Below are 24,784 nucleotides of genomic sequence, written 5' to 3' on the forward strand. Positions count from 1 at the left end.
GCCTCCAGAAAATGCAGAGCTGGCGCTAAAGCTCAGCACAGTTTCCGGTTCGGACTGGACAGCTTGGCTTTCAACTATCTGATCGTCGTCTTACCGCAGGCGCCTGGCTTTGGGGCTCTGCGAGAGACTCACGGACGATAATGAAAGAGACATATACAATTGTACGACATTGTCGGTTCATTGACACATTCAGCAACATCTGCCGATGGGTCAGGGCCAGATCCCGAGACCCCAACTCGCTACAAATGGACGTTCTAGCACTCAAAGGGCGGAAAAGCAGTGGTATTAAACTGATTACAATGCCTATCACTGATACTTCATCCTTATAAAGCTTTATCATCCGCCTTTCTAACGGGTTACTGTGTGAGTGCGCCGCGTCGAATTTGACATACTCGTCATATTATGATGGCGTAGAAGTTTATTATATTCAAAACTAGAGGCAGTGGAGAACAGGCTGACACCATGGCGGCCTCTTATCGTGTGATACCCGAGTCAGTGTATGTGCCAGAAAAGGGAGCCCACTTATATTTATAACGCTGTTGCTTTATTCAGATGTGTTCCTGGCAGGACATCACAGGAATGGAACACTTCCGTCTCCAAAGCGCCCATCATACGACAAATGGTCTGCCCGAGCCTGGTCCGGTCTGGAACTGTTCGTCTGGGATATATGATAATGGGCCCAGAACGCTATGCCAGAAATGCACGCCGAGTCAAGGCTATACTTGGCTAGAACGATACTATATACTGACTCCATGTCCGAGCCGCAGAGAGAATAGCCAGGGACTTAATGTCACTCGAAAAACATTCCACCACAAGATTAAAGCACACGGCGATATGTGGTATTAAGCACCATCGCGACAAAAAAGGATCTCAACACAAACGCACGTTCCAAGTGCACACCGCAAAATTGTCTCTATACTCAGATTTTCTTCAACAGCCATCCGCGTGTAAGCAACCGTCTACTCAATTGAGCTGTTCGGCTGCTGCGAGAGGCATGGTAACAAATAATCATCCTAAGCTCCTGTGTTCTGCTATGAGATTCCGGACATGAACCTGCCTGACTGGGTAGTCTACTCTTCCATCACCAACGAATGGATTGTTGTGTCAGGCTGTCTTTCTCGGAGGGGAGATGCCGCAGGCCGTGCCTGTTGATGATGAGGTCATGATCTAATCTTGGCGACTGATTGCGCTGCCGTATGTGAGAGTTGTGGAAATGACACCGCATGCAGTGTATTAAATCGTGGGAAGAAAATGCGGAAATTCACTATAAATGAATAATATGTCTACTAAATACCGTTGACGGGGATCGAAGGCCAACAAGAAGTCACCCAGCATGATACTGGGTGTACTGCGGCGTCAGCAAGCTAACAACCGGAACAAGGCACTCGAGAAATAAACTCTACATGGAGAGACACCAGAAGGCCGAGAAGAAGAGACTCGTCGTGTTCAGAGGGAGATGCTACTCGACGGGAAGAATTGCTCCGTCCAGCAGAAGCCACCATCTGTCGCACAAGAGCAATATGAAGCCTATTCAGTGTGGTCTGGTTGTGGGTCCTTTTATCTCCGCTATGTTAGTCTCAGAACTGATACCGAAAGCTCAAGCCATGAAGCCATCGATGAGGTGGAATGGCAATACCAGTCTAATGACAATGCAACGGGTCCTGAACAGGTACTGGATCTATACCCCGAAACATGCATGGTTGAGAGGAGAACAATGACACCTTCAGTGTGATTGTCCTTGGATGGTGGAAGACCAAAGGTGTCGAAATACCTATTCGATGGGAAGGAACTCAACAAGCTCAGGATGGATCTGGGAGTCAGCCAGATATAATCGGATAGCTTTGCTGCCTACCGGAGGGCAGTATGGGAAGTCATTCGCCACACTTGACTAAAGATAACTGATCAAATGTCGACCCTTGCACGATGCGGGCCGCGCTGATGCTACGGCGGGTGAACCTGGCCGTGACTCTCGGGTTTCCCCTCGTGACACAGATAGAAGTGGTGGCGGCTATTGTTTGCAGGAGCCATGCGGACGTCGTGGTTATATCACTGTGCCTGAAACTTCAACGAAGCCCAGGCATTTAGCGATGTGGAAGAGGTTCGACGTCCTGTCAGTCCGAGCTGTGAACAGAACACAAGATGCATGGTGTGCACAGTGCATCTCGAAGAGGGCTGTAATGCCGGGTTACGAACAGAGAAAGAACGAAGAACTAACGAGGAACATTACACAATAACGACATTAGGAGAGCTTCTCCGAGATGCAACGAAATGGCGCATTTTTCTATGCTTCCGTTTTTCTCCTTGAATATACCGCCCAAGAAAAACCCCTGGGTCAGATCCACGCCGGATAGGAAACCGGGAAACGAAGAGGGGAAGTATGAGTTGGCTGCTTCGCTTAAATGCTTTTTATTGAAACCTTACCAATGGAGCACCGAAATAATCGCGGCAGCATCCTTGCTATTGTTCTTCCTTAAATCGACGCAGCGACCGAAGGCAATGATAGCTAGTGGGCATATACGGGCACACCAAGGAGTGGATCCGTGTTCATGCCGCTGCCAATTAACCGAGATTTCGCTGGGAAATTCATCGGTGGGTTATATCGATCCTAATCAACATCACTCAGCCGTCTGAACCGTCGTCCACAATACAGACGCTTACTGTCTTGTTGTCGTTCCTCCCGTTCTGTCCTTTGACTCTCAGAGAACATATCCGTGGAGTGGCAATTCTCTGTTTCTGGTATTCATCAACATCCACGCGGGACAACTTAAAACACCACCAGAGGAGATGAATTGAACTACGTGGTCATTCTTGCCATAGTGTTGTTCTCACCGATAGAGCAAGATGAGCAAGATGCTTTGGGAAAGGTACTTCCCACCTCGTTCCATTGCTCGTCCCGCTTAATCTCGGCGTCTGCTGAGCGGAATGAGCCAACGATGACCTGAAATAGTTCAAGTGTCATATAAATGGCTCTATGGATGGCAGAGCATCTGCTCTGTGTCATCAATGCTAAAGATGCAACGTCTATGATGCCAACCGACCAGACTCACGTGGGTATGTCCGGAAACGCTCGCGAATAGAGAATATACTCGAGTGGTACAGCACCTCTATTTCTCCAGATAATCGTGACAAGTCCGAATAGTACTTTGAATTTCTTAAAATAGCTAGTCACAAGCATCAAATCTGTGGTGGTTTCTGCGTCGGCTGCGCCGGCTGATTGCCGTTGGAACTATGTGACGATTTCAAAAGCATAACCGATAACCCTGAAAGAAGCAAGAGACAAGGTCCATATTTTCACCATCTCCAAATTGTGTTACATATGCAGAAGACATAACTTATTAGGAAGATGCAAACTCGCTATGTCTTTAGTTATGATTGATCTGTTGAGCTGCGCTGCTCGCCATGACGGTTGCAAACCTACTGCAGATAGCTTTGCTTGCACGTTGCACTGGATGAAGCATACAGACAATTCATTTTCTGTCTCTCTCCAGGAACCGAAGCCGGACTTGACGAGAGAGGACTGGGAAGAAGATCCACAAAGGATTACTTCAATACGATCGGATCTTCTCTTCACGATTGTCAGATTCTAAAAAGCAGAAGGCAACCACGATTGTTCGCACATATTCGGAATCCATCGAATTACCTCTTATCAGTGCACAACCTGCTAGTGTGGAATGCAGTGTAAACCTATTCTTCATTTACCTCACCTCGAACGTGGAGAGAAGTTTGAAGGGCTTTTAGTTTCATCTCCCATTATGAGACCGATATTGCAAATGCCCTCAGACTCGGCGATGCTGGGAGAATATCGGTAGGATGAGATGGTGGTTTGTTATGGTGGTAGCTGTGTATCTCACACCACTGGGGGTTTGAGCGAAATACATAAAAGAGATGGAGAGATGTATGTGGCCACTGGACACACCCGCTTCTAACTTACATCGGCAATGGACGGTCATAGTAATGGATAATCAGGGTGTTTATAAGGTGGTGCGATATATTGCACCAATTCGAATGGATAATGAAGCTGAAAAGAAGGAGAAAGACCAGCCAAGGGATGCTGGACCTCACAGGCTAAGAGATATTTTCCTTTCTCCGGAGCCTTGAAAGGCGACACGAAAGAAAAGGAACAGAGAATATGATCTAAGCATCAACTCGGTCGGTCAGTCGCCATCTTCCATCGGTTTTGACTCACCAATTTCAAGAAGAGAAAAGCAATTGCAGCCGACCATAATTGTCTGGGCTTTGTCCCAAATGGAACATGCCGAGTGGAGAGGTGAAAGGTTGGCAGAAAAGCCGTGGAATTTGACAGATGTTCCATCTCTTTGCCGAACTTGATAGAGGACGTGATGAGAAGAAAACGAACAGTGTCTTCAGTCAGACACGCAATCGAAAACGAAATGTTTATTGAAGACTGATTGATTGATCTTTATATCGGAAAAAACTGCACACAGTGGGACGTCTCAAGGTTGATTACAAGATGAGACTGATATGGACGGCACTGATTGAAAAGAGAAAAATCAGCAAAGGGAGGTGCAACCCGTTGACCAAAAATCTGGTAGTGAGTTATCCTTCATTCATAACAGGCCACAACCCTAGATAGTTATCCAGACGCTCTTTAATCTGACTCGAACCACTGCGGTTGATTGGGGTCATTCGTCAGGTGATGGTTGTTCAAAGAGGCTAAATATAGGAGAAAGACAGCCAAGGGAGGTTGAACCTGACGACCAAAACTCCCTCGTGGACATCTTTGGTTCATAGCGGTCATCACTCGAACCATGTCGGCCATGTGATTCAAATCGCTGATAGGCCTCCGACACATTACTCTCCTGATATGTCGGTTCAACTTCAACTCCATGGGATAAAGATCATTAAGGACATTGAGAATGGGAGCTCCTGCATGGAATGGTGCTGGGAAAACATCTTTAAGATGGAGGGGGGGATGATGATGAAAAGCACCAACACAGTCATGACAGGAATTCAAATAGGGAAAAGTGACAGGTGTTTCTGATACACTTAACATCTCATCCCATACATGTCTTCCACACCGAACATGGGTTCTTTCTAAAGGATTATGAGATGATGGCGATGTTTGTCTTCCCTGCTTGATAACGCCCCACAGAATGGAGAATGCGAGAGTCAGGAAGCAACATAGACTGCGTGCCTACTTTTTCTCCATGGTAGGCGAAATCGATACTGATGGAAAGGAGGATTAAAGGAATGAAGAAGGTGGATGAGGAATGTTGCGAAAGCCAAGCGAGATCAGCTTCAAGATTGGCAACAATGAGAGAGTGACAACAGTCATGAGGAGAAGAAACAGCCCTTCACGGTCTGCAAAATAAGGGTCTTCAGAAGAAACTGCGAAAGGGACACCAGCCTCAACCATCAACTTATACTCCAACCAGCAAAAAGAAGAGATGATATCTAGCATCATGACGATGACCAGCAGATGCTCTGGATTCTCCTCTATTGAATCTTCGTGACTATGGCTTTACTGCGAAGAACATTCTCATCCGGACCTACGACTTCAGAAATTTCGCAAGTATCGGTTTATAAACAGGCGAATGCAGCCAGTAACACTGTCCTGCTGTTGACACTGGCCCCAATCAAGAATACAAACACCCTCCCAGGGACCGTGAAAAAAATCTCAGAGACACGGCCGGCAAAGGCACCCACAACTATGCCTTCGACGGAGGAGCCATAGGTAAGGTCACGGACAACGAAGTACGGGCGGCGCTGAACGCTCAGTTCCGCGCTACCGGTAAGGGACAAGTACCAGCCTACGAGATCCGAGAGATTCGGCAGAAAGCCTACGGCAGTGCGAATCAGCAGCCGGAAACGTCTCTATACACCAATCACAACGTCATGGTCCCATTCGCGGCAGTGATGTCCTCCTCACGCGCGAGTGCATCCTCTCTGTTCTCAATGTGTCCTCAAACTGGTATCCTTGCGGAATCGTCATTCAGGTGAACCTAAATGTGATCCATTGGATGGGATCAAATGCTCGAGTACCAGGCTACAAGGTCCTTGAGCTGTGCCGAAGAAAGAGATGGATCGGGCAGGTTAATGTTACCTTTGCTATGCCCAGACAAAGGTCAGTCTGCTGCATCCTGGTCGGCTCGCTGGGGTAATGAGCCGGAGGGATATTTCATTTGTAGCCATGGCTACTTACCATCGCCGAGACTTGGAGCTAGCGACTCACAGGCATTAAATATCTGCCTTGATGGAGATAGAATCGAAGCGGATATCTTTCAATTTGTGTGGTCACTTTGACTGTTGCTGTCGGGGGATTGTGTTAGAAGAGACCAAGGACTAGGTTGGGGATACGTGAACCACCGGTTGGGAATAAGATGGTCGGTGCCATGGGTTGAACTATCGGCCAGGGATACTCACTCCATTCAGCGGTGGTCTGTCTTATTATGACCATATCTATGACTTCCTCATCCGGCGTCCCCGGTTCCCCTTTAAGGGATGGATCATGACAGCTGTGACCCATCCTATCCTGACGTACATTCCTCACACTCACACATATTCGGAATAAAGGAGATAACGGAATATTCCAATGGTTCATCTATGTATATATCTATCGTGTACTCGATCATCATAGCTACCAAACATACTTTCTATATACAATCTTCAACCCTCCACTTAAAAACAAGTAATATGTAGGAATAGGATAAGATCAACACCTCCCCCGATAAACATCCACCATCTCCCCCCTCACCCTCCTCGCCAACGGCCACGCCCTACCCAGCACCTGCAACGCCCCAACACCCAACTCAATCCTCGCTTTGAGCGACTGTTCCCTCCCCGCCCCTGTCTCATCCTCATGCTTTATCGCCAACGACGACGGAGGTCCATTCGCTAACGCGGCGACATGGACCACGGCCGCGATGGCGAGACCGCAGGTGAAGAATGGCGTTCGGGAGAGGACGGTACTTGGGAGGGTGGCCAGGTTTGAGAGGAGGTCTGCGGCGCGGAGAAGTTTCTGGGAGTGGGTGTTGGATGCGGGGGAGTCGTGGTGGGGGATGTGGGTTGTGGATAGGGGGAGGGATTGGAGGGTGCGGAGACGGGTGCAGGATGATGATGTTGTTGATGAGGAGGAGGCGAGGGTGCTGGTAGTGGTAGTGGGGTGGTAGGAGGAGAGACGGATGGTGGAGTGTGGGTGGTGGAGGTAGATTAGGCTTCTGTTTACGGTTTTTCTGTTAGAGGGTTTGGTTTAATGGGATAGTGAAGGCAGGGGCTGGCATACAGGTATGTTATCATTAGTGTTTGAAAGACCATTTCGTCGACGGTGGCGGTGTCGTGTTCTGGGAGGGATGAGGGAAGTCGCATTAGGGAGGTGGCGAGACGGGCGTCTAATGTCTCGGTTTGGAGTTCGGTGTCTGGGTCGAGGGATTGTGTGACTTGCAGGACGGCGCGGAGGTCTTGCGTTGCAAGGATGCGGTGGGTGAAGGGGGAGATGTGGTGGAGGTCGAAATTGGGGAGAGTGGAGAGGGTGGCGGATGGCTTTGGGGGTTTGAGTTGCTTGTGGGATGTTAGTTTGATTACATTTGTTTGGTTGGTTGGTTTTTGGGGATTGGATTTACCTCGAAATTATATGCTTTCTCATCGCAAGGTAGCTGCATCTCGTCGTTGATCCATTTGTAGCTGGGCAGGATGGGCCCGCCGCCAAATGCGGAGATGAGCCCTTCCACGACGACGAGTTCCCAGTAGGTGCGTCGCCAGCTTTCTTCGAGGATGGGACTCCCGCGGGAGTGGCTACGTGCGAACGAGGGACTGGTCATGTCGAGGTGGCATGCTAATTGGATGGCCTCTTTGAGGAGTTTCCGGGCGGTCTCTTCATGTCCGTAGGAATGCTCGAGGATGGCGAGGAGGAGTAGTCCCTGGACTTTGTATCCGTCGCTTGGGGCGGAAAGGGCCGTGTAGGCGGGTGCTCGGAAGGAATCGCTGAATCCAGGCTGGGGATAGTAGTGGCTGCCGATGTAGCGCATGATATGTGTGATGTACGCTGGGATGTGCTGGCAGAGTGAGGAAGCGAGACTGCGCCGCGGCAGGAGGATGGGATGCGAGCGATGAAAGTGGTGGTAGTAGAGCTGGATCATGGCATCATGGGCGAGCGGTTCAGACTCGGCCACTGCGGGTGTGTATGCTGGTGGCGATGGAGGCAGGTCCTGGATAGGATCGGAATGTACATCGTTGAGGTCGATGTTGGGGTCCAGGCTGAGGAACTCTGGCTGGGTTGGTTAGTATGACATTCGGGGTAGTGGATTGAGAGGCATACATCTAGGTCAATGGTGTTGTTGAGCCAAGTGGTAAAGTCTGGTAGGAGATCGACATCGCCCGGGGGTGGATCAGGACTAGATCTATTCCGCAAGCCGCGCCGTGAACGAACATAGCGACAGTCACTGTTACTATTGTGGCAGCGAGTGCAGATGGGCATGCGAGCGTCGCATTTGACATGGCGACGACGACAAGGTATACAGGCGAGGGGCGAGGGTCGGTGGTCGGCCATGATGATGATTCTGTATGCACGAGCCAAGTGTAGGGTAAAGGGAGGCCATTGAAGGATATATTATTTACAATGTATGGAGGATTGGTGGCATGGAATGATCGGACTCCATCGAGGCTGATTCCCGAGTTCTGGAATCAGGCCTGCATGCCGAGATCCCCGAGGCTCGGGGACCATCACCAGCCCTGATCATTTGCAGACTTCGCCTAGGAGTATGTATGCTGGCAGTAGCATTCCGATCGACTCAGCATGCAATCGGTGATATTATTCGATAAGCCACGGTGAATTTGCATATGTGAACAAGGCTACATCGTCCCAGCTAGCCACTGCCAGGGACAAGCCATACAGAACTCGAGGGGTTCGCCCGAGCAAGGCCTAGTGTGGAGAGGCCGCTGCAAGATACGGCGGGTCGCCGGTGTACTTTTAGTCCAACAGAGGTGTTTTTATTTGATGCAGGTGTTCCCCGACTGAAGGAAAGGACCCGAGAAACCGGATCAGCCGCCTAAACCCGGTGTGTTGGGATGTCACTCATCACACCATCACCTTGTCGATCGACATAGTGTTTGGGGTGTTGGTTGGCTGCAGGCACTGGCGGAGATGTTCGCTGGGTGGTTCCCGATATGCATGTTCTCGGGCTTCACTTGACTAACCCTCGAGAGGCACATCTAATCAATGTATTTCCTCCACAATTAATTGTCGGCGAGGTGGTCCGGTGCCACAGTGACACAAGCAAATTAACTTCCTACCCGGTCGGCGACTATCGACGGCGTCTATTCTAGACTCCTTCTTCTCCCCCCTTGGAATCATGTGGGGGAGTGGCTCCGGGTCCCCGTTTGTTTAAATGAGGATCCCGAATCCGAGTCCCTGGACAATCCCCGACTGGCATTGAAATGGTCCCCGACGCCGCGTGGCCGTTGCCAAATCATGACTGGTGTGACAATGTCACGGTCACAGCGCAATGCCTTGATGCCCGGAAGTATCTGCAGTATTCCCCCCTGCAATCTAATCATCATTAGTACGAGGGGTGGCTGACGGGCGGGGAATGGAATTGTGGAAATGTCATCCAAGTCGCCGGTCGCAACTTGACCATCGGAAGAAAGTGCCGCCCGGGATCCCCGTCTGGCTGGAATGAAGTACATTGTGATGGAGTACACTCGGCATTCAATATGTGTTTACTGTATAGTATTGGGGTGAAGAATAATGATGAATCCCAGTGACCTGACTGACCCCCCTGCTGACTGATCCCATCTCCACTGGCACTGACGTCTTGGTGTGTCAGTCAGGGTTGCTGCTCAGTCCTTTCCCCCTCCGCAGCACTACTGCAGCTTCACTGCATCACCACCACCTTCCTATCCCAACAAGGAACGTCTTCCCCGAAGTCCGCCTCACTATTGCTGGTCACACCCTTCGTACCCCAATATGATCACTCACATCGTTCAATTTCAATTCAAAGCCTCTCTCGCCCCCGAAAAGGTCCAGGAGGTGAGTCAGCATCTCTTACGTCATCTCCAATCCACGCCACAGCAAGTGAGGACTGACTGACTGGTTTCTGGCTAGACATGCACTCACCTCGTCTCCCTGAAAGACAGGTGTCTACATCCTACCACTCAGCAGCCATACATCAAGTCATTCAAAGCGGGAAAGCAGGATTCGCCGGAGGGTAACCATGTAGGTCATCTCTGCCGAAGTCGTTGCATTGCATGAGATCGACCCTAATAAACGGAGCAGAATGGAATCACCCATGTCTTCGTCATGGAATTTGAGTCCGATCAGGACAGAGAGTATTATCTCACCAAAGACCCCGCGCATCTAGGCTTCGTCAAGACCCTGGACGGTCTGATCGAAAAGTCCCAGGTGGTGGATTTCACCGAGGGGGTCTTCTAACCCTTCCGCGGACATGAAGACCTCAAATATACTAAACCGGTATGAATATGCATAAATAGAGACGAATACATGGATGTACATATGATCCAGCAAGCGAAGAAATCAACTTTTAGTGGTGTCCTGAATCTGTTCGAATTTCCGACCGTTGCGTCGCCGCCAGCATCGCGGATATGGATATCTCTAATCCAGCCTCTCCTCCGGCGTAAGGATCCAGCTGGGCAAACACAACGCCGCAGTCACCGTGGCAAAAACTAGCTCATTAGTGAATGCCCGCACAGAGAGAGATGTACTTACCTGGAATGAACTGATATCCGTACTGCAGACTCGATCGGATAACAGCCTGCATACCCTCCGGCAGCGTATCGACATAGCGTGCGTCACTCAGAACCTGGCGGGCAATCTACTTCTGTTAGACTGCGATAAATCACTACACTGCAAAACATACTTCTGGTGTCCTCTGCCCAAACTTTCCGGCAATATCCTGCATAAATCCCCTCCGCACCAGTAACGGTGCGATGGATCCGCCAAGAATTACCCCCAACTGCTGGCTGAGATAGTATGCCCCGACACACGAGGCCATATCTTCCGGTGGTGCACGACCGGTCATGCCAATAAACTCGCCCGATATGATGATACCGATGGGAGTGCTCATCGGAATGACGAGGAGCGTTTCCCAGACGGGGCGGTCGAAATGCCACGAGAAGAATAGCAGAGTGGATGCAACTATGCTAATCGCGGCGGAACCGAGGCTCATCTTCTTGTACCGTTTCGTCCTAAAGAATCAGCATGAGCACCCGGAGAAGTATACTGTGACTGACCGTTTGATGGAGAACCCTGAAATGATCGAGCCCATCGCCAGAGCCATGGTGCTCAGAACGAGGAAGAAGGTTGCCCCTTCCTCCTGCATTTGCCTCACTTGTGTCAGGTATTGTGTGATGGTGGTGGTGACCTTGGCTTGTCAGTATATTGTGCAGCAAGGGCATTGTTGCAACCTACTCCGCATCGTCCGCTAAACAACACCACTTGCACCAGCCAATACTGTCCGACGCCCTTGGTGACCAGTCGCAACGGTACCAGGGGCTTTGTTGCCCATAGACATTCATGGCAGACAAAAGCCAGGGTAGCTATTACGCACACCCCAAGCAGAGCGTACACTGTGGAGAGCTTTCCGTCAAGTGTTCCAGCTGTCGTCAAAGCTAATAGTAGGGTAAAAACCGCAGCTGCGAAACTGAAAATGCCGAAATAATCCAGACTTCTCAGCTTTTCCATCTTGGATGTCTCAGCGGCGGGAGTGGCTGCCCGAGGCTTTGTAGGGAACTGCACCCGCGATAGAAACAGACACAGAACAATAAGAGGTAGCCGACCGGTAAAAGCCCTGTGCTATTAGTCGTGCTCAAGGAATTAGACAGAATTCTTACCATCTCCAACCTAATGAGTTCACTATAACACGTCCCAGCGGAGCTCCGACACCCCTCCCGAGCATGTTCACGACGTTGGTATAGCTGCGCAATAATGCGACCTCGCTGGGCGCCGCCAGATCTATACACATTAGCTTCTTCGTGAAATGAAGGCGGCACAGCGTCGCACCAGTTATGATGATGGAAATCATGACCACCATGCCAGAAGATCCCACGCCACTGATGATCCGTCCGGCTATCAATTGGTTCATTGAATTGCTGAGAGAGCTGCTCGAGTCAGCGGCATAACGATCGAGTCAGTTAGAGTTCACCGACCTGATCAGACAGCCAAGAGCGAATACTAGGTATCCGAGAAGCATCGACCTCTGGCGTCCCAAGGTATCTGCGAGGGTGCCGTACTGCGTCCGTCAGAACCGGACACTTTCATTGCCGACTTATCGTACTCACCACCGGCAAGGCAATGCAATAGCCCAAATTGTATCCCGTCACCAGCCAAGATGCTTTTGACAGTTCACGGAACTCGGAGGCAATGATATCGTAAGTCGCAATGACGAGAGATTCATCTGTGCTGGCCAGGAAGGCACCTATTTGTGTCAGCGGTTGCTTAATCCGGTGCGTGAACAGGAATACCTAGGTATGCGATGAAGATGGCCAATCCAGTACCCCGAGAAATGCTTCCAGTTGTCTCATCATCCTCCCGACCGGGTGAAATCCCGTCTTCGGGACGTGGAAGTAATCGGGTAGTCTCATCAGAAGCCATGACCATCAAGGAGAGTGAATTGGTGGTGGACCAGACGAACAATTGAACTGGGCTGAGAAGAAGCAAAGAAATGGAACAGATAAGCCGAGCTTATCAGGCAGCATCAGTCTGAGTGCCTTATCGGCAGCTACAACTCGACGTGACTCATCATAAAACGTCCTTGTTAACTAACACTTAATGAATGAGGGGAGGTAAGTTGGGGAAAGGATTTGATAAAAGGCAGGTTACCCCGCTAGCACGCGATCGGCGATAGGCTTGATGCTATCTCGGCCGACGAGCAGATGTCAATAATATATATAGTATAGAGGTGGGCTGTTTCCGCCGCTAGTTAGTGTCAGGAACTTAGAGACTAGGAAACTGTTCCTGGGCTGGATCCCTAGTGATTTATTAGCGTACCATGGCATATTTAACCAGTGTAAAGCCATGTGTCGGCAGTCTACCATTACCCTCGCTGTCCTTGGTGTCCTCCTCAAACCACAAGATTTATATATCCCTCGTGGCCCTATAGTTTGGACCATGCATGTTAGTAGGCCCCCCGATACCTGTCAATGATCTAGGAAGGATGTGCGTTCCTTGTCAATCGAATATGTATCATCACTACCATCGCAGTAACGTCCAAAAACGTATTCGGGCTCTGCCAGTTACTTCCTGTTAATATAGTGTCCTATGGAATCCTACTATCTTGTGGTTGTCATTTATCAACTCGATGGTGCAGTCTTCAGTGAAACAGCTCTTGTGCTATTAACGATCGAAGGTCCTTGAGAAAAAACAAAAGTTCCGGTGGAGCTATACATCCTATTCGCATGTAAATTGAGTTTCCAATCGCCCCTGGTTCCAGCCTTTGGAAGTGGTTATAAGTCGGAAAAAGGTTAATGTTCTGGCCTCGGGACTTTGTAATGTCCGAGATCTGGCACCCGCTGTTGGTCAATCTCGGGTTTTACTACCACCCGAAGGTTCTTATATAAAGTCTCGAATCTGTCATTCATCCACCCATGGCGACAATCAATGATAAAACAAAGACTTCACAATGTCCCGATTACTCTCACAAGCTACAATCATACGAAAAAGCTTCTCCCCACTGACATTCCTCAATCCGTTCCACTCCCCTGCAGCCCGCACTATCGCCACCATAAGAAAGCCCGCCCCGATAGCCATTGTCGGCGGTGGTCCATGCGGACTAACATTCGCACGTCTCCTCGAGACAGCTGGTATTGACTACATTGTATTTGAACGCGACGCCTCGCCAGAAAACGCACTGCAATTTCAGGGTGGCACGCTCGACCTTCACGGGGACACAGGGCAAGAAGCACTGCGGCGCGCAGGCCTAATTGAAGAGTTCGAGAAGCTGGCCCGTCGAGATGCAACAACTGTGATAGTGCAGGATTTCCGTGGCAACTTCCGCAAGAGGTTTGGTGAAGGTCGCGATGCCCCTGAAATTGACCGCTTGCAGTTGCGACAACTGCTGCTGAACTCGTTACCTGCGCATCGCATCCGCTGGGCCAGTGCACTCCAGGGGATTGAACGGACCAGTAAGATCGGTCATGGGCATGGTGCGGACTGCACACTGAAATTTGCCGACGGTTCAACGGAAAGTGGCTTCAGACTCGTTGTCGGCGCTGATGGTGCGTGGAGCAGGGTCCGTCCACTGGTATGTAGTCATCCATCCCCTGTCATCGTATCATCAATTAACATATCATACTAGATAACCCCCGCACAACCACAATACTCTGGAAGAATGTTCATCGAGGGTCGCATATCACCAGGCAACCCACAGTACGCAGCAACACACGAAATGGTAGGCGCTGGTAACTGTCTCGCCATGACCCAGGGCTGCACCCTGTGCATACAACAGATGTCCGACCGCTCGTACCGCGTCTACATGGGTCTTGAAGTTCCGTCTACATTTACTAAACCCGGAGGCGAAGCCGACATAACGAATCCCGAGAAAGCGCGCGCCGCAGTACTACAACGCTACGCCGAGTGGGCGCCGCACCTCCGCGCCTTCGCCGAAGCAGCAGAGGGTCCCTGGCGTCCGTGGCCATTGCACCGGCTTGACCCAGATATTTACCTTGACGGGAGTCCGAACTGGAAGCGAGTCCCTAGAGTCACGCTGCTCGGAGACGCAGCGCACCTGGCGACGCCGAATGGCGACGGGGTCAATATTGCCATGTATGATGCGTTGGTATTGTTCGATGCCCTTGTGGCTGAGCTGGAGAAGAAAAAGAGCAATGCTCAACAGGAACATGAAGACGCAGAAGCTATAGAACGCGCTATTGCTACCTACGAAGCGGACATGCGTGCCCGCGGACGAGCGCATATTGTGGACTCGATAGAGGTCGAGGATATGATGTTTGCGGAGGATGGAGCGGCGCGTATGCATGCGATGATTAACCAGGTTGAGGCCCACACATAGGTTCTACCTGCATCTTTATCAATAATCAGTGGATAGTACATAAATATTGCCATATACTTTAATTCAACTATGCAAAGCTTCGCAATACCAAACCCGTCGATTACTGCCCCGCACACCCGATATAGTAAAGTAAGCAACCTACTAACCGTACCCCACTAAGAGCCATTATTCCTCGGGAATATTCTCCTTTCTTCATCCCCAAGCCCCTCATCCTTCTCACCGCGTCACCATCACATCCACTCCCAACCAAATACATCCATCTCCTCGAATCAACCTCCTACTCTGAAGAAAAACCACCAAAATGACCACAAACGAACACAACACCCTATCAGAAACAATAACAACCTACTTCACCTCCATCGACGCCGGCGACCTCCGCACCACCATGTCGCTCTTCTCCCCTACCGCAACCTTCACTGTCGTCACGGCAGGCAACGTAACCTTCACAGGTCGGGATGCTATCCAGGCCATGCTGGATGATTTCATCACCCAGTCTACCTCAATGGAGCACCGGGTGATGAGCATGATTGTTGATGAGAAGGCGGGGAAAGTCGCCACGCAGCAGCGGTATATTGGAGTGCCAGAGGATGGGATGCAGAGAGATATGCTTAATTGTAATTTCTTCGATATGGATGACAAGGGGAGGATTGAGAAGGTCTTGGTTTGGATGGGTGGGGGGAGTCCGTTGGGGTAGATTGTTTTTGATGGTGGTGTTTGCTGCGGAGAGATTAATCAATCTAATTGTTGGTTAATGAAGGATAACGGCTGGCCTGGACGAGAAGTAAGAGGAAGTTGCTTAGCATGTTGCATACTACGTACTACAAAGTTGAAGGATTAAGGGAATGTCGTGGCTAATGCATTCTCTCCTGGTTAGATAAGTGAACGACCGTACAAGGTGGATAGCCTGCCTCTTTTCCATGCCCTTTAAATCCCCCTCTCAAACTTCTGACACATCCCAAAGCCTCTAATGCAGCAAGTGACGAATCCCATAACAACGCTCAACGAGTGAAGCGTGGACCGAATTTAGAAAAAATCAAGAGCACTGCCAGAGTTGCCACAGTAGTCATTCTTGTTCAAACCACCGTCCACACAATAGGCTGCATCGCACTGCTTCACCACCTTCAGCGTGTAGTCATCGTTGCAATGATAGATAATGTCGTTCCACGCGCCCACACTATTGACTTTCCCATTACTATATCCCGCAGCGCGTAACGCATCTCGGATGGCGGAGTCGGCATCGCCTGTGGAGATTGAGCAAGATAGTTAGTACTTATTGCTGAGAGAAAACATGGATAATCACGGCGCATAGCTTTACCCCGGTTACTCAGTGTTTTGGCGCAGTAGTCGTAGCCTGGCTTGCAGTTGGCAGTGCCGCCTGCATGGCACTGTGATTGTGCGGCGGTAGAGCCTGCCAGAGCCATGGTGGCTGCGATGAGAGCAGTAAAGCGCATGGTGGAAGTGGTGATTCGCTTTGGTTGAGAATGGGTGGTGAGGTTGTATTCTTGGGATCTTGGTTGCGAAACCTTGATTCCGTTCGATTTTATAGTGAAGGTACTGGTGGGCGACGAGGGTTTATCTGAAATCAGGACCTATGCTGCAAACAGGTAGCCATCACTATCACCAATAATTGCTTCCCCTGCTCCTAGTAAGGCAATGTCTGTCTGCATTAGATCGGATCATCTCTGAACTAGTAGGCGTCGTATCACTGTGACGTCTTGGTGGACTACGATGTTGAGTGCACTAAATCAAGACCTACCAGTCTTGGTCATAGTGCTTGCTCTTCTCCTCATAGGAACACACCTATACCACATTAGCAATGCTCATATGATTATGGAAAGTAACGTCACATGCACCTATCGACTTACCCTGGAAGTATTTCTCGTGGGGGGTCCACGATGCCCAATTAAATCGATAGAAGAACGCAGCGTACGATGTTTTGAACGATCAAATAGTGAACTATTAGTGCAATAGTTTCCTAATACAGAAATTTATCAGTGCCAGAGATAGACGATGTAACTGTGAATAATCCCCTCTAGTGGCTCTGTACTGCGCTGAGCCCAAGAAATACTTCGCTTTCAAGTCCCGATGCATCCGAGATGCAGTACGGACGTAGTCAGACTCGATCAGGTTTTGATCAGGCCGTGGAAACTCTGCGGAAGATGATTCGCCGCGTGTCTACTGATTTCTAATAGTTGGCGCCTCTGTGCAACAATGAGCTGCGTTCTCGGCCGGCTAGGAAAGCAGGGTACACTTTGAACTGAGGAGTCGGCACGGATCTATCCGGAGGATGCGTTCTTAATAGTGCATCGCAGCTACATACTATATGATCCACTAGTTGTACTTTGTCCGACGTGTGATGAGACCTGCACCTGGAAACCAGTGGAAGAAGAAGAAAGTATAATTCAGCCCTACCATATCTGTACCATATGCTGGTTTTAGAAGCCCTTCTGTGGCCTTAGCCTCTTGAAGGGACTGGACTGTATCGCCACCCTTGCTAGTTGTGCAGTGTCAGTACATAACCATCGACTTACCATTAGTGGATTTCGGTGTGGTAAGTCAAGTAAGAGTAATTGCGATCATATATGACTGATCATTGTGCGACACAGCGAGCAGTGAAATGGGACAAGCGTTCCATTATGTTTATTCATCGTATTTCATAATATATATTTGTTATTTGTCAAGGTTACCCCGCTTGGTAGCTTGTGATGTATGCATGTCCATTTCCTTTTGTAAAAAGTGAGGCGGGTGGAGGGACCGCATCGGAGAATACTTAAAGGCGCTATATACAAAACATGTTGGAGGACAATTAATATTGGCTATTTGTCAATTAATACATTCAGAGAACATGTTATGATGTCAGGTAAGCAATAGTCCCTATACCTCAGTCGATAGTGGGAATCTACCCGATAGTGTCCACAATGAGTTTCTTTGGTTTGTTTGAACGTTCGCTCTTTGGAAGTCACGGTCCAACTACCAATCGTACATGTTGCAGTGATGAATAAAACAGAGCAATGTTCCTCATAAAATAATAGGGAAACGTCTGCTTCTCAATCTTATGGCAGCAGACTCATTCTTTTTATCCGCCGACCGCCATCGGAGCAGTACAGTGGCATTAGCTGTAGCGCCTGCAGCACAAGCGCTGGGCACTACGGTATCGAGGGTGGCCTGCGAGAGACACTGAGGCTCGCTACGGCGTTTCGCACAGCAAGGTGGTTGTTTGAGTGAAAGATCGTTAGGAAGGCTTGATTGGGGGATATTATTGGCAACTGCTATCGGCCGGGTTACTTGTTGTGAATACTACGAGTATCTGACAGGCGACGTTGGCTACTAAGTGAGAACACACAGTGCTTACGATATTCTTTCCCAGTACAAATGTCAAAATGGCGACTCAGTGGCCCATATTCTGGCGGAGGAATTCCTGATTAACCAGCTTCTTATCCACTTCCCTGTCATCCTTCATGAGTTTCAAGTTCCAGCCTCCTGCTTGGCCATGCTTCAACCTCGCCAAGCCCCGTCCCGTATTATCTCCGCACCAAGTCAGCAGCTGGTTGGACCAGCAGTCCCTTGCTTGGAATGAAGTGGCGCCCAAGTGGAGTTGGCGGCAGGGATCAGCCTCGTATCAACACTTATCCACAAGAGACCCATGGTAGGAATACTTGAATCGCTTTCACGACATGAGTGTTTACAATACTCTAAATCACCTGAATCATGCTACAGCCACCCCGATAACCTTGGACAAGTCAATTTACCGCATTGGATAACCTACCCAGGGCACCATCAACAACCACGGTCATACAGCCTTGCAGTCAGCGTCTCAAGCACGCAAAGGATCAGGCGATGCAGGGATTGACGGTGGGCTGTGCCGCTGCGGCAATCCCTTGCCCAAAATGTCCTTACTTATACCTGAGGCTCGAACCGCCCCCACGTCAGATATTTCTGACGAAGTGAAGCACCGTTGAGGGAACAACTGACAGGCGGTGGTGCTGTTGGTGCTCACGGCCTATGTTCATCCAACATGTTGGGCAATATCTTGCCGAAAGGAAAAGCCTTTGCGCGCCTACCCGGGAAACGGCCATCTACAGATGTGAGAGGCGTGTATAGTGAGAGTGATGGCGACTCGCTACCTGGGTATGCGCGGCAACAACACATGTGGTCGCCCGTTATATTACGCTCCGTGTCTTTGGCTGTGTTCGTGGTGCTATTCATATGCTTCATTATTGTGATCGAGGTGTTATATTCGGTATCTACTCGGAAGGAAGGCTTGAGCACGAGCGAGGAAAGATATCATTATCTGTGGACCTATGGCCCGACCGCAGGTAAGACATTCTTTGCTTATTGTCCTTCTGATGGAACATGCTGATCCTGTAGTTCTTACAATCGTCGCGGGGTTCTGGGGCCAGGTCGAATATCGAACGAAGCAGCTTATGCCTTGGAAGCTCATGAGTCACGAGCCAGAACATGCAACACGATCCTTGCTGCTGGACTATGTGTCTGACTGGAACGTGGTCATCCTATTTCGCGCCCTGAAGCAATCCTCCTGGGCTGTTGTCCTTGCCGTTCTCGGAACACTGCTCATCAAGCTAATCACCGTGGTCTCGACTGGTCTGTTCATGTTACAAAATGTCTACTTGAAGGATGTTCCAACAACACTCACGACGCAAGCGAGCTTTAACGGTGCTGGGTATAATGGTTCCAAGGTCGATGGAACGGCTGCAATGGTTGTAGCTGGGGCTTGGTGGCTTAACCTGTCATACCCGTTGGGATCAACCGATAAATACGCCTTCCAACCGTTCACAACCTCCGGCAAGAAACTCGGTGGGACTAATTGCTCCACTACCAGTTAGACGAGTCACTGACTTCTTTCCAGGTGCCGATGCTGTCATTTCAGGAACAGTCGACATGTTCTCTGCTGATCTTCAATGCGACGTGGCCACTGTCGCGAATTGGACTTCGGGGTGTAGCACACAAATGTGTGAGTACGATGAACTCAATATGACACTCAGTACTCCTTCCTGTTCGAAGTATCCATTTACAAGCTTTGAGAAAAGCTCCTCTTCAGTTGGGGGATACTATGCCGACGTATTCAGCGCCACATGTACGGATACAGATTCAGCGGATAGTCTGAATCAGAGACGCCTGATTTTCGCCGCCGCCCACTGGTCTGAGAACAGCACCCAAATCCAGGCGCTCGTTTGCAGTCCCACTTACACCATATCGCAAGGATCCGTCACGCTGCTTTACGGAAATCAAAGTGTGACTAGAATCCAATCATATAATAACGATACTAGCAACAGAACAATCACAGGGTTCGAGGGTATGGAGTTGGGAACAGGACTTATTTCCTCCCTATCGTTGGCTGAGAACACCTTGGATACGCTGAACTACGTGGATACGTCAACGCATGCCCTTACAACCTATCAATACAACCTTTCGGACCCAAACAGCACCTATCCGAGTGCATTTTACCTGGTCGCTAATTTGACCTCTCCCCATACGATGAAAGACTTACTGGATGCTTCAATCTTGGAGAAGGTTTCCCGTCCGACATTCAGTGCTATGGCTGCCCAGATAGCAAGGCAATATTTACTGTCTTCTGCGGACGAGAACCTTGCAGGGACATACTCCGCCCATACCCAGAGAGTGGTTGTCAGGGAACTCTCAGTCCGAATAATGGAAGCTACCTTAGGAGTTTTGATTATCCTGACCGCAGCACTATGGATCTGGAGACCGGTTCGCTGCACGTCGCGTGATCCTGGCACAATTGCTGGGCTAGCAAGCATAATGGGCCGCAGCCCGAAAGTGTCCGAACGGCTCACAGGCTGCAAAAACGCCCAAGATCTCACCACAAACCTATCAGATGGGAGGTTCTTCACCCGTGTCACAGACAGCGATGGCTGGAGAACATTTGGCATCGAGGAAGACCAGAAGGCAACCGAAGCGACTCGTCCTGGAGCCAGCTCTGGCCCTCTGACCTGGTGGCGGCCAATTTCAGTGAATGTCTGGTGGTGGCTCATATCTATAGTACTCCCCCTTCTCATTATTGCGGGGTTAGAAGCATCCTATCAGGTTTCCGCCCGTCAGGATGGACTCGGAACTGTCACCTCAGGTGGCTACATCCACTACGTCTGGGCCTATTTGCCGGCACTGATATTCCTTATCGTCCGCATCTTCTTCGACTGCATCCACTTCTCTGCCATGGTATTCCAGCCGTACCTGGAGCTCCGACAGGGTGGCGTGACCGCACCGGGCAGCCTTATGGAAAATCACCTGTCTAAGCTGACATTGTTCTCATTCTTTACCGCAATCAAGCGGAAACAGTGGGCCGTGTGCGCAACAGGATTTACCGTCCTTCTAGCCCCTGCGCTCACAGTGGCGGTCAGTGGGCTGTATTCAACACAGGACATTGTATACACACGCCCTGCTTCCATTGCGCGAATTGACACCTTCAACACCACCATCAGCCCTCTTTCTTCCACCACTACCGACCCTGGCCTCGGCCTCACAGGAGCCCTTGTAGTGGGAGCCAACCTATCATACCCCGCTTGGACGTATGACGAGCTCGTTCTCCCTACCCTCAGTGAGGCATCCCTCACCGATAAGGAGGGGGTGGTTCAAACCAACTCCTCCTCTTTTAACAGCACATCCGATAGTCCGATTCTCCTCAACGTCACCCTCCCAGCCCTCCGCGCCAATCTCACCTGCGATGCACTCCCCCAAGACATTGTTTATTACATCAGGCCTGCCGAGGATTCCTTTTCCATGTTTGACTTGCGCATGCAGCTCGACAAGAAATGCCAGGGTGTCGACACCTCCACTGACTTCACCATAAAAACCGACTATCCCAACGCAACACGCACTACATTCGGTGCCTTCAAATACCTCGAAGATGCAATCGATTTTGGCGACTGCCCGGCGCTGATGGGTTTCTACGGTGTGATAGATGGTAATTCCACAGCACAGATCCGCGGCTTCACCTGCAACCCGCAAATAGACGAAGTTGATGCAACAACGTCGTTGTCACTCCCCGGTCTAGAAATCCAGTCTGCGACCGCGGACGACTCCACCAGCCGAGTCTTTTCAACAAACATCTCCACCACCCTCGAATTCGAAAGCTTCCTTTCCCAGCCAGTCAACAAGCAAGACCAAGCGTTTGACGCCTTTTTCTCCGCCATGCTCAATGACCAAAAATCCCTCTCCTTGTCTGACATCACTGACCCATCCCACTACTCCACTGTCATCAATGCAACGGAACATCTCTACCGCACCCTGATGGCCCAGTCCATGAATGGCAACGCACGAATCCCATCCAGTGACAACCGAACTACCTTCCCTGGCACAATCGTAGACCCGAATCGTACCCGTCTTACACAAAGCGCCATATCTACCCGCATCCTTGAAGCTTTTCTCGCTGCTATGGTCGTGTCCACCCTAGTCGCATCCTACTTCATGCAAACCAAAGAAGTCCTTCCATTCAACCCGTGCAGTATTGCTGGCGCGGGGGCGCTGATCGCTGGATCAGACGTGCTGAAGAGTGATGCCTTACCTGCTGGGTCAGAATGGTGTAATGATAGGGACATGCTTCGAAGGGGGTATTTCTCCGGCTTGGTATTCGGGTTAGGATGGTGGGCTGGAGACGACCCAAGATTTGGGATAGATGTTGGGCGGGCAACAGAGGAGAGGGAGTAGACTTCATTTTTATTTTTCACGGTTTATATGAACATAATGAAGATTTACCATTGACATGATGAAAATTTATCATATGGTACAGAATTATCAACGGGAATAAATTCCTTATACAGACTACTAGCGATTCATATAACATTGCCCTCGTCCGTCTATAAGTCATTTAGAAATAGCACTTGCCTATCTACTTCCTCTCCTACAAAGCCAGAACAATCCAGACGGGAACAATCTGTAATATACATAATTAATTGCATAATCTAGCCTATGATTGACCAAACCAACCACGCACACATCACACATCACGCATCAGCCAGCCGGGCCATAACAAATCTCATTCACAACAACTACGGCTCCTGGTCCTGCCCAGTATAGCAATACACACCATCGATATACGTCGCAGGAATCTCACGACTACCACTAACTCCCCTGAGAACCGGGTCGTCTTCGGGACTGTCGTACAGATCACAGGTAGCAGTAGAGGAGAAGTAGGAGTAATCGCCGCTTTTACAGATCACAAATATGTTAGCACATCTCGGGATACATAATTTGAAAGGGAGGGGGAGGGGGGTGTGCCATACGGGCGATCCAATCCAGTAAGCTGCTGCAATTCAACCTTCTGTTGGTTGGTCTCGGATGCACTGGATCCGTATTCGATCTGTTTGGTTTGTTAATTGTTATTCCATGTTAGCTATTATACTACGTAGGTTTTCATTGTGAATTTCATCTTGTGGAGAGGATGGGGTATCGACATACCTCGATGATTTGGCTGGCGACGCCAGAGGCGAAAATGGCCAGAGTAGCGGCCAGGATGGAGGACTTGTTGAAGAACATATTGCTTTTGATTATGTTTCTTTCGGGGAGGCACGGGAAATAGTCGGGGCTTTCGAGGTAATGAGACGGTTTGCTTTTTCGGTTGAGTGGCACATCCGGTGAGTGATCTTGGGAATGAGGAGGGGGGATGATTTTTATATCATTAAAATAGTGGTAACTAGACCTATCTATGCATCATATCGCTTTGTTAGTTTTGCCAGCTAAACTTATTTTCCGATAGTTTCGTTCTCCTTAGTCGATCCGGTTGCCTTCAGATGGTGATCGGCAGCTGGGGCTGAGATTGAGCCGGAGACATTTGAGAACTTTTCTATTCCCTGTAGCAGTTGACAATTCGGTAAAGTCTTCGAGAGATATAAAATGGTAATAATGGTGTTACACCTTGACATGACATCAATTGTAATTGCTAGTGAACTATATCAGCTGCTATGCTGTTATGCTCTCTACATAGCGGCAAGCCTTTCATAAAGGTGATGATTGATGTGTACTTGGCCAAGCGAAGAAGTCTCTAATTGTCCTAGTGTAATGCTAGCTGATATTATCAGTCATCATATAAACATATATAAACACGTCTAAGAATGTATATTATCATAACAATCTACCACCCTAGCACATGCCATATACCCATAAATCAAATTATCCAGTGATTTGTCTAAACCAATAACATAACTCATTCATCCATGATATTCGTAGTACACATGCTCCGGGCGGTAGCAGTACACAGCTTCGAGGTACCTCTCGCGAAACTCGCCAGTGTGGGCGAACCCCGCGATAGTGGGATCATCCTGGGTATTACTATACAGATCACAATAATCAGGGGAAGAATAGTAGGAGTAGTCGCCGCTACACATATTAATCTATCAGCAGATTTCCCTTGGATGATTGAAGATTGGGAAGGTGGAATCCATACGGGTAATCCAGCTTAGTGAGCTGGTCCAGTTGAACCTGCTGTTCGTGAAAATTGTACTCGCTGCTGCCGTATTCAATCTGTTTTTATCTTCATATTCAACAATTCCAAGGTATGGGAACGGGATGGTACTGATACCAACGTACGTTGATAATCTGGCCGACAGTGCCGGAGGCGAAAACAGCCAGGGTAGTAGCCAGGATGGAGGACTTGTTAAAGAACATATTGCTCTTAGTTGTGCCTTTTTAGAGTGTGAGAAATGGCTCGAGGGTTCTTTCGAGGTAATAAACTGATTTACTTTTTTAATTGAGTGGGTTTACTGCATTCGGTGAGTGGACTTGGGAGGGGGGGGAGGGGGATTCTATATTGTTGAAAAAGGTAGTGGTGA

General features: G+C 49.5%; 9 protein-coding genes across 9 annotated transcripts; 4 read left to right on the forward strand and 5 right to left on the reverse strand.

The window, feature by feature from the left end:
• Positions 1 to 6,673: 6,673 nt before the first annotated feature.
• On the reverse strand, positions 6,674 to 8,506 carry AtWU_09230 (Zn(II)2Cys6 transcription factor; the record flags this gene model as incomplete). The annotated part of the gene is made up of 4 exons (XM_035504337.1): positions 6,674 to 7,178; positions 7,244 to 7,518; positions 7,581 to 8,228; positions 8,276 to 8,506. The coding sequence occupies 4 exons, from the start codon at positions 8,504 to 8,506 to the stop codon at positions 6,674 to 6,676; spliced, it is 1,659 nt and encodes a 552-aa protein (XP_035360230.1).
• A 1,416-nt stretch (positions 8,507 to 9,922) lies between these two features.
• Positions 9,923 to 10,387, forward strand: AtWU_09231 (Dabb family protein; the record flags this gene model as incomplete). The annotated part of the gene is made up of 3 exons (XM_035504338.1): positions 9,923 to 9,985; positions 10,061 to 10,171; positions 10,232 to 10,387. 3 exons carry the CDS (start codon positions 9,923 to 9,925, stop codon positions 10,385 to 10,387), a joined length of 330 nt encoding a protein of 109 aa, XP_035360231.1.
• Positions 10,388 to 10,567: 180 nt separating this feature from the next.
• On the reverse strand, positions 10,568 to 12,571 carry AtWU_09232 (MFS transporter; the record flags this gene model as incomplete). The annotated part of the gene is made up of 10 exons (XM_035504339.1): positions 10,568 to 10,638; positions 10,682 to 10,787; positions 10,833 to 11,160; positions 11,206 to 11,336; positions 11,384 to 11,762; positions 11,806 to 11,926; positions 11,975 to 12,072; positions 12,121 to 12,203; positions 12,253 to 12,389; positions 12,436 to 12,571. 10 exons carry the CDS (start codon positions 12,569 to 12,571, stop codon positions 10,568 to 10,570), a joined length of 1,590 nt encoding a protein of 529 aa, XP_035360232.1.
• A 1,021-nt stretch (positions 12,572 to 13,592) lies between these two features.
• Positions 13,593 to 14,978, forward strand: AtWU_09233 (FAD-dependent oxidoreductase; the record flags this gene model as incomplete). The annotated part of the gene is made up of 2 exons (XM_035504340.1): positions 13,593 to 14,213; positions 14,268 to 14,978. The coding sequence occupies 2 exons, from the start codon at positions 13,593 to 13,595 to the stop codon at positions 14,976 to 14,978; spliced, it is 1,332 nt and encodes a 443-aa protein (XP_035360233.1).
• A 301-nt stretch (positions 14,979 to 15,279) lies between these two features.
• On the forward strand, positions 15,280 to 15,672 carry AtWU_09234 (nuclear transport factor 2 family protein; the record flags this gene model as incomplete). Its single annotated transcript, XM_035504341.1, has 1 exon — positions 15,280 to 15,672. The coding sequence occupies one exon, from the start codon at positions 15,280 to 15,282 to the stop codon at positions 15,670 to 15,672; it is 393 nt and encodes a 130-aa protein (XP_035360234.1).
• Positions 15,673 to 16,001: 329 nt separating this feature from the next.
• AtWU_09235 (uncharacterized protein) lies at positions 16,002 to 16,429 on the reverse strand (the record flags this gene model as incomplete). Its single annotated transcript, XM_035504342.1, has 2 exons — positions 16,002 to 16,219; positions 16,294 to 16,429. 2 exons carry the CDS (start codon positions 16,427 to 16,429, stop codon positions 16,002 to 16,004), a joined length of 354 nt encoding a protein of 117 aa, XP_035360235.1.
• A 2,564-nt stretch (positions 16,430 to 18,993) lies between these two features.
• AtWU_09236 (DUF3433 domain-containing protein) lies at positions 18,994 to 22,664 on the forward strand (the record flags this gene model as incomplete). Its single annotated transcript, XM_035504343.1, has 3 exons — positions 18,994 to 19,294; positions 19,347 to 19,793; positions 19,846 to 22,664. 3 exons carry the CDS (start codon positions 18,994 to 18,996, stop codon positions 22,662 to 22,664), a joined length of 3,567 nt encoding a protein of 1,188 aa, XP_035360236.1.
• Positions 22,665 to 23,005: 341 nt separating this feature from the next.
• AtWU_09237 (XFP N-terminal domain family protein) lies at positions 23,006 to 23,492 on the reverse strand (the record flags this gene model as incomplete). Its single annotated transcript, XM_035504344.1, has 3 exons — positions 23,006 to 23,162; positions 23,240 to 23,316; positions 23,415 to 23,492. The coding sequence occupies 3 exons, from the start codon at positions 23,490 to 23,492 to the stop codon at positions 23,006 to 23,008; spliced, it is 312 nt and encodes a 103-aa protein (XP_035360237.1).
• A 671-nt stretch (positions 23,493 to 24,163) lies between these two features.
• AtWU_09238 (XFP N-terminal domain family protein) lies at positions 24,164 to 24,620 on the reverse strand (the record flags this gene model as incomplete). Its single annotated transcript, XM_035504345.1, has 3 exons — positions 24,164 to 24,332; positions 24,400 to 24,476; positions 24,543 to 24,620. The coding sequence occupies 3 exons, from the start codon at positions 24,618 to 24,620 to the stop codon at positions 24,164 to 24,166; spliced, it is 324 nt and encodes a 107-aa protein (XP_035360238.1).
• Between the last annotated feature and the right edge of the window lie 164 nt (positions 24,621 to 24,784).

The sequence above is a fragment of the Aspergillus tubingensis genome (assembly GCF_013340325.1).
Source record: "Aspergillus tubingensis WU-2223L DNA, scaffold_10, whole genome shotgun sequence".
Classification (NCBI taxonomy): domain Eukaryota; kingdom Fungi; phylum Ascomycota; class Eurotiomycetes; order Eurotiales; family Aspergillaceae; genus Aspergillus; species Aspergillus tubingensis.